This window comes from Galeopterus variegatus, unplaced genomic scaffold, assembly GCF_000696425.1.
Source record: "Galeopterus variegatus unplaced genomic scaffold, G_variegatus-3.0.2 Scaffold2157, whole genome shotgun sequence".
Classification (NCBI taxonomy): domain Eukaryota; kingdom Metazoa; phylum Chordata; class Mammalia; order Dermoptera; family Cynocephalidae; genus Galeopterus; species Galeopterus variegatus.
In genome coordinates this window covers 88258-95851 of record NW_007728268.1, presented here as the reverse complement: position 1 = coordinate 95851, position 7594 = coordinate 88258, and the positions used below count along the sequence as shown (strand labels likewise).

The following is a 7594-nucleotide window of genomic DNA, read 5'->3' as shown; positions in this document are numbered from 1 at the left end:
AGAGGCCACCAGTGGCCACGAGGGGGAGCGCGCGGGCTACGGAGCGCGAGGGCTCCGCAAGGGGTGGGGCCCGCGGGGAGTGCGCATGCGCCCGATGGGAGGCGACAGTGCCGGCCTGGGCGAAGGGCAAGACGGTGGCCGAAAGGGCACGGGGAGGCGGACGGTGGCCGACGAGGTCGGCATGGAGCACCTGGAGCGCTGCGCGTGGTTCCTTCGGGGGACGCTGGTGCGGGTGTCTGTGCGGCGCTACCTGCCCTGGGCGCTGGTGGCCTCCATGCTGGCGGGCTCCCTCGTCAAGGAGCTTTCTCCGCTGCCCGAGAGCTACCTCAGCAACAAGCGCAACGTCCTCAACGTGTGAGTGCACCCTGGGTCCTCTCCTTTTCCCGCCATAGCCGGCCTGCTGTCGCTTCGTCCAGAGAAGCCGGGGGTTAGTTCCCCCTGGCGGACGAGTCATTGGAAAGGAAGTCCTCCTCCCGTTCGTGACAGCTGCATTTGCACGCGTATCGTGACTGAGGGAGCCCGGAGTAGCTAGTGTCACTAGCAGTTCGCGTTTGCAGACCCAGACAGGACAACATGAGCTTGACCGGGCGGGGAGTGCCCAGCAGGATTGTGTACATGTCTGTGTGCATTTAGGGGGGTGGAGTGAGATGGGGCGATGAGCCAGCTTATGTCGCTGCTGCCCCCACCTCCCCTTGGACTTAGGAGTTGGCCCTTGCCCTCTTTGAGAGATGCCACCGCCCTCCGCCTCCCTGTGTCGGATCCCGCAGCTTGTGACAGAATCCCATCACCATCTGTGAAAGACCCCTTTCCCCCATCTTTGAGAGCTTCGCCTCAGCCCGTAACAGAACCCCCACTCCAAGATACCCGCAGGAGTGGAACACTCCAGTCCATGAACTTTCCCCTGGATCGCCTTGGACCTTCTCAGCCACCCAGAGTACATGGCAGTGGCCCAGGAAAGCTGTCCCAGACGGGCTTTGAGACCTCTCCTTAACTCCACCCAACCACTCTTTCTCTTTTATTTCTTTTTTTCTTTTTCTTTTTTTTTAAATAACAGCTGGACCTTGCAGTTATCGTCCTCTTTTTTAAAAACTCCTGGATTGTAAGTTTATTACACAAAAATATTGTTGCTGCAATAAAGGGAAACTCTGAAAAATAAAACTACTCCCTTAATGGGAGCCTAATTCTTCTTCAGAATTAATGTCTCCATCTTCTCCTGAGAGTCAGCTGAACTTTGGTTATCCACTTAATACCCTGGTTTCTCTCCCAGGCAGCTTTGTTGAATGCCTGACAGGTCTTGGCTCTGGTAAGATCCTGGTTATCAGTCCCAATGAAGATTTTGGTGACAGGCCCTAGGGTGGTGTCTGAGAAACCACTGGAACCTAGGAGAGAGTCATTCTGTCCTTGGCCCACCTTTCTTTCTCACCCACCCTGAGAGGCTGGGCTAAGAATAGATTATGAGAGCCCCAAGTCCCTTTCAAGCATGTTTACTGCAGCAGCTGGTCCCCAGGTTAGCCACCTTTCATGAGCACAGGGAGACAGATCAAGCAGCTGCTGTGTTATCTGGCCTGGGTGAGCTAGGAGCCAAGCAGCCTGGCACATAAGTCCCTGTTGTTTTGGGGTAGCCATGGATTCTGGCATTTTGTTGCAAGCCTCTACGCTAATTAATAGAAGGGAACTAGTGAATCATTGGATCTGGAAGGGATCTTAAAAATCATTTGGTCCCCTCAGTTGTTTTTTTTTGTTTGTTTGTTTGTTTTGTCTTGTTTTTGCAGCTGGCTGATATGGGGATCCGTATCCTTGACCTTGTGGTTATAACACCTTGCTCTAACCAGCTGAGCTAACTGGTCAGTCTGGTGCTCTCAGTTCTGTTTAATGGCTAAGGAAACTGAGGCCTAGAGGGATGTAGTAACAAGTCAGAGTCAGGATTTGAACCCATGTCTTCTAGCTTGGAGAAAAGTTCTTTGTCCCAAGACTATTTCTGTCATTTAGGAAAGAACTGTGGTATGATAGAAAAAGCATGGGATTTTGGGCTGGCCAAACTTTGGTTTGATCTCTGCTGCTGGTTGAGTGAGTGTGGCCCTGGGCAAGGTACTGAACTTTTCTGAGCCTCAGATTCTTTGTCTGTGAAATGGGGCAAATGATACCTTCCTCCCAGGGTACTTGTGAGTCTTCTACAGGAAAGTGAATGTGTGAGAAAGCTCGATCATTGTTACAGATAACATAGTGCTTAAGACCTCAGACCCTGGATTTGAAACCCAGCTCCACCCCTTATGACTTTGGGCATGACACTTTTCTGTGCCTCAGTTTTCTTGTCTGTAAAATGGGGATAATAATGGTTAGTACCTTATAGAGTTGTTTAAGGATTAAATAGTTAACACATTTAACATACTTAGTAAGTGAAGCACATAGTGAATACTCAGATTGTGATAGGTGTTGAGACCTGTGGCTTTGATCACATTTTCTCATTTTCCCTCCCTCGGGAATCTAGAGACCTGAGTCATGACATTGTTTTCTCCCTGCCATGTCCCTCTCTTCACTTCCACTTTCCTTCTCTGTCAGGTATTTTGTGAAAATGGCCTGGGCCTGGACATTCTCTCTCCTCCTGCCTTTCATTGCCCTCACCAACTACCACCTGACAGGCAAGGTTGGCCTGGTCCTGCGGCGGCTGAGCACCCTGCTTGTGGGCACGACCATCTGGTACATCTGCACAGCCCTCTTCTCCAACATCGAACACTACACAGGCAGCTGCTACCAGTCACCTGCCCTGGAGGGGATCAGAAAGGAGCACTTGAATAAGCAGCAGTGCCACAGGGAAGGAGGCTTTTGGCATGGCTTTGACATCTCAGGCCACTCCTTCCTGCTGACCTTCTGTGCACTCATGATTGTGGAGGAGATGGCCGTGCTGCACGAGGTGAAGATGGACCGAAACCACTGCCTCCACACCACCGTCACCACCCTGGTCGTCGCCCTGGGCTTCCTGACTTTCATTTGGGTGTTAATGTTTTTGTGCACAGCCGTTTATTTCCATGATTTGTCCCAGAAAGTGTTTGGCACCTTGTTTGGTTTGCTGGGCTGGTATGGAACATATGGGTTTTGGTATCTGAAATCCTTTTCCCCAGGACTTCCTCCCCAGAGCTTTAGTTTGAATTTGAAACAAGACAGTTACAAGAAATAAAAGGGAAATAGAAGGTGGGGATAACAGGACAATGAGTAATATATTTTTCATTTAATTTTCTTAGTTATTTAGCTAAATATTGATCCTACTTCAGAGGGGAAGCTTATCAGGCAATTTTGGTGGGTGGTGGTAGAATCTGGGGAGTGAGTTTAGTCCTCAGACTATTCTTGGTGATGTCACCTGTGTCATAAGCACCACCATTCCCAGTCAGGCAATTTTTGTCCCTGGCAAGACTTCACCTTAATCTGGAACACTCCTTTTGTCCCTAAGTGGGGAGAGCTACGGCTCAGCGAAAGGACAGAATCAGGAAGGCCTCTTGTGTGGCTGAAGGGGAGGCCAGAGCCGCAGGACTCCTTTGCTGACTTCTCCCTGGTTCTAGTTGTCTTTCGATTTTAATGACTGTTAGTGCTGTTATTTAACAGTATTTCCCTTCCGTCAATTTTGCATAAGCATTTATTTCCGGCAGGGTTCTTTATAAACACCCAGTGCCTGAAAGACATTGTGGTTGTAGTATTTGTTAACTGGCTTGTGATTAGCCACCAAAACAGGCCTGTTAAATTGCAGTGCCTCTGCGACTGAGTATTAGATGATTCTTATGTAATGAACAATGATAATTTTCTGTTTGTATTGTCTATTATATGTTGAGTTTTGGAGCAATATGGTTACCTTTTTTCTCTTCTATTTTGAGTGAATGCCTTATAGTTTTTAATAACAACTATAGCATTTGTTCTTTGTTGACAAAACTCCTGAAAACAGCCCACAACTTCAGTACTGCACTTTGGCACATGTAGATTGTTTTGAGGGGTTTTTTTAGAACACTAATTTACCTTTTATAAACCAAACTCTTGGCTTATGGTATTAAATTCCACTTCATGGGGCTGTTTTCTCTGTTAAGAATAAAACTGGAAAGCAGGCCTTTTAATAATAATTCGATGAATTATAAGCTGAGTCAGAGTAATTTTGCAAAATGCATATTTGCACTGAAACTTGCCAGACCACACATCAGTGGTATAGACTAAACAGTGCTTCAGGGTCATGTGATGAGTACATCGATCACTCTGCTGTGGCCCAGAGCACTTTTACCTTGCGGACAAGATTATGATAATTCAGAAGTGAAGTAAAATATCTCCCTCTGATGGCAAGAAGCCAGCCTGTTTGCAAAAATACCCTTATTAAATGGTGGCATGACTTTGGCTCCTCCCTATTCTTAGTTGCACCACAAACCAAACCAAACCAAACCTGGGCCTGTCCAATGGGACTTCAGTCAGGTGACCTTTTCATTCCCTTTTGCAGCACCTCTCAGCTTCCAACCCTGTCATTCTGTGGCCTTCACTGAGAGTGCTGGGAAAGGTTGGAAGTCCTGTCTCCTCCATCCCACAAAGGCACAGTTCCACACTCTGATAAGGTATCCCCTCTCCTCTCCCAGACTATCTCCTTAAGCCTTTGAAATGGAGCCCCTTGCCTTCTGCATCATCATTCTTGAAGCTGCTTTGATGCCTCTGCCACAGTCAAGCCTGATAATAGCATTAGCTAAGAAGTTCTACATTTGACTGGCTTAGCTCAAGCTTGGGTTGTTAGGAGCTTGAGGGTAAATCTTAAGGGTAAATTTTTTTTATTTAAAGATACATTTAAGGTATTTTAAATCCCATCAAACTGAAGGTTAACTTTATCAATCAAAGGGTGAGGCGTAATACGTTGTACTCAAAAGGGGCAGAAACACAGGCACTGAGACAACAAGAGGCCTCACCATAGTGCTTTGGAAGTGTTGGCAAGATGTGACAGTCCTGACGAGAGAGAATTTTCTGCCCTCTGGAGTTTACATCTATAAACGGGGGGTGGGGTAGATGGCTGGGGCTTGTTGAGGAATTGAACCTGAATCCCAGGTTTCATGTTCAGCACCAAAAGGGAACAAGCACGAGGTGACTCCATTCATTTGTCACACCTAAGTCTAGAGACCTTTTTTTCACGAGTCTGATTCACGCTCAGTACTAAACTGACTCTGTGGAAAATGTCCATTACTGAGCCTTCTGTGTCGATGAGGCATCCTACGCTTGTGCATCCTCAGTGCCCTTGCCTTCTCCCTGTGTGAGACAGCGGGGTGTGAGTGAAGGAGTTTGGGCTCAGGCAAACGTGAGATGTGGCTTCAGATCTTGACACCGCTCCTGATAGCTGCAGGACCAGAGGCAAGCCTCATTTCCTCGTCTATACAGTTGAGGCAATACTGTTAGGATTAAGAGAAATGGTGCGTGAAAAGTGCCCAGCATGTGTGCTCAGCAGGCGATAATCCCCTCTCCTTTTTCTTGACTAAGCCTTTAGAACTTTCTGGCTCCTCTAGAGAAGGCAGAGAAATGAACATCTCTTAGGTGCCATTTGAAGTCTGGGTCTCCTGTGGAAGTGGTCTGGTATTGTCTTGAAAAGTGTCTGTTGTCCCCAGGTGCTGAACAAGAGGCTATGGGGGCATCCACGTCCACGGAATACTGCTCTGCTTGCTCTGCCTCTCCACGTTGAGGTTCATTCACTGACGTCTCATTTTCCACGTGCATCTGTCATAGTCTGGTTACCAGATTGTATTTAGAGAATGACTCTTGCCACTGTTATATACACACAGATCGTGTGTGTAAACAAGCAAATTAAAGTAAACTGGATAATGAAATCCCACATTCCAGTGTTGTGAGTGTGTTTTTTTGAATACGCTTAAGGAAGTCTGGAGCCCAGTAAACCTCGCCCACTTTATGAAAGTAGATAATTCTTTCTTGAGCTACTCTTTATGTATAGGGTATGTCATGGCTGTAGTTACTCTTATTTTTTCCACCAAAGTCCTGTAAAATAAGTATATGTTCAGTCATAGATTTCTGAGCTTGATTTATTCCTTCCCTCTGTGCCACCTTTGTGTGTTACGGTCCTGAGGTCTGGATCAGCCAGACTTGGGAGCAGTCCTCTTGGAAAAAGGAGAAGTAGGCTCATGGAGGGAACACTGAGAGCAGTTACAGAGTCACTCAGATGAGGTCATCTCTGCAAGTACTTTGTAGCCCCAGAGGCTTCTCCATACGTGGGAGTTTCTTGTGCCTTTTAGTGCCCACTCATATGTCAGCCTGACCTGCTTGGCACCTGCAGGTAGTGTCTGTCGAAAGCTCCGTGGCTCCAGGATTAAAATATTCTCACATTGTAAAACTTCCCTCTTCAGATTCCTTTGGCAGCAGCGAATCCTTCTTGAGATCACACTGTGAACTAGGAGCTGGGGTAGAGTGACCAACTCCCACCCTCATGGGGTTTGTGGTCCAAAGTCCATCCCTTTGCAGCTTAGGCTGTGTGTTGGGGTTGCAAAGGTGAATTTGTGACTCTGGATTTGAGGAATTTTCACTCTTGTGAAGAAGAACCAGTCTTACCATAATGTTTTCTGAGTGTTGGGGCAAGGTGAGGGCCTGAGAACACAGAGCAGGGAACGAACAATCAGCTGCCCTGGAGAATCGGGGAATATCTTCACAGAAGATAACCACTCTTTTAGGTCTCAAAGAACAAGAAGTTCAAGCAGTTAGGCAGAGAAGGGAGTCCAGGGTAGTTGGGGACAGCACACGCAAAGGCATATAGATGTGTTGCCATGATTTTTATTCAGATATCCCTTTTCAAGAAACCTAACTTTCTCATCATTTTCAAAAGCGACAGATTGGAGAAAGGCAGACTTAAAGGATTATCAGTGGAGATCACAGATGTGCCCTGCTTTAATATAAAGAGCACCAGCGAGAAGTTAGAATACCTGGCTTTGAGCTGGATTGTACCACTGCTTTTTCTGCTGTTTGGTGTGACCTTGAACTAGTAATTCAACATCTCTGGGTTTTAGTTTCCCCATCTAGTAGACAATAAACAAGCAATGGGGTGGATTGGACAATCTCACTCACTCTTCTAATCCCTACCCTGCTTCTCTGTTCTGCTTGATGAAAAGTTTTTCTCAAGCTGGTTACAACTTTTATTTTAGGAAATAACATGAAAGAAACTCCCACTCAGCTGAGGTGGCAGCTGGCTTCATGGGGGAGCAGACCTCTGGGTGCACTTTATCACCACCTGCCTCCGTTTTCTCTGCATCAGCACCCTAGTGTAGTTCAGACTTGATTGCATGGGTTCATAGGAGCTTACTGGACAGGGGAGCTGAACCTAATTCCCTAATTCCTAATCCCTTAATTCCCTCGTTTCCTAATTCCCTCTAAGACTTAAGAGGTCTTTTTAAAAGTCTTCAAAATCAAAGCATTTTTGATAGCTATCAAGAAGGTAGTTTCTATTAAGAGAAACCCTGTACATTTTAGACACTTTGAGTAGTTTTAAAGTTGAACGCACACTGTACAGAAACAGGTACTCTCGTATCTCAGGGGAAGGCGGGTGGTAAATTGGTACCACTTGTTTAGATGATGACCTGGTAGTACCCAG

The 7594-nt window shown here is 46.8% G+C and overlaps 1 protein-coding gene across 3 annotated transcripts; it reads left to right on the top strand.

The window, feature by feature from the left end:
- The first annotated feature begins 87 nt into the window (after positions 1-87).
- On the top strand, positions 88-5835 carry FITM2 (fat storage-inducing transmembrane protein 2). 3 transcript variants are annotated; one of them, XM_008580772.1, is made up of 4 exons: positions 88-354; positions 2560-2911; positions 4469-4580; positions 5610-5696. In XM_008580772.1, exons 1-3 carry the CDS (start codon positions 95-97, stop codon positions 4574-4576), a joined length of 720 nt encoding a protein of 239 aa, XP_008578994.1. In that variant the 5' UTR covers positions 88-94; the 3' UTR covers positions 4577-4580; positions 5610-5696. The 3 variants fall into 3 exon arrangements, with proteins under 3 accessions (XP_008578994.1, XP_008578993.1, XP_008578992.1); XM_008580771.1 differs by lacking the exon at positions 4469-4580 and having other exon boundaries at positions 5610-5835; XM_008580770.1 differs by lacking the exon at positions 5610-5696 and having other exon boundaries at positions 2560-4557.
- Positions 5836-7594: the final 1759 nt, after the last annotated feature.

Bases quoted from the DNA above. Each gene is read 5' to 3' on its own strand.
- FITM2 (XM_008580770.1), top strand. From the start codon at position 95: ATGGGAGGCGACAGTGCCGGCCTGGGCGAAGGGCAAGACGGTGGCCGA. The intron at 355-2,559 runs GTGAGTGCACCC...CTTCTCTGTCAG, and splicing joins AAGCGCAACGTCCTCAACGT to GTATTTTGTGAAAATGGCCT.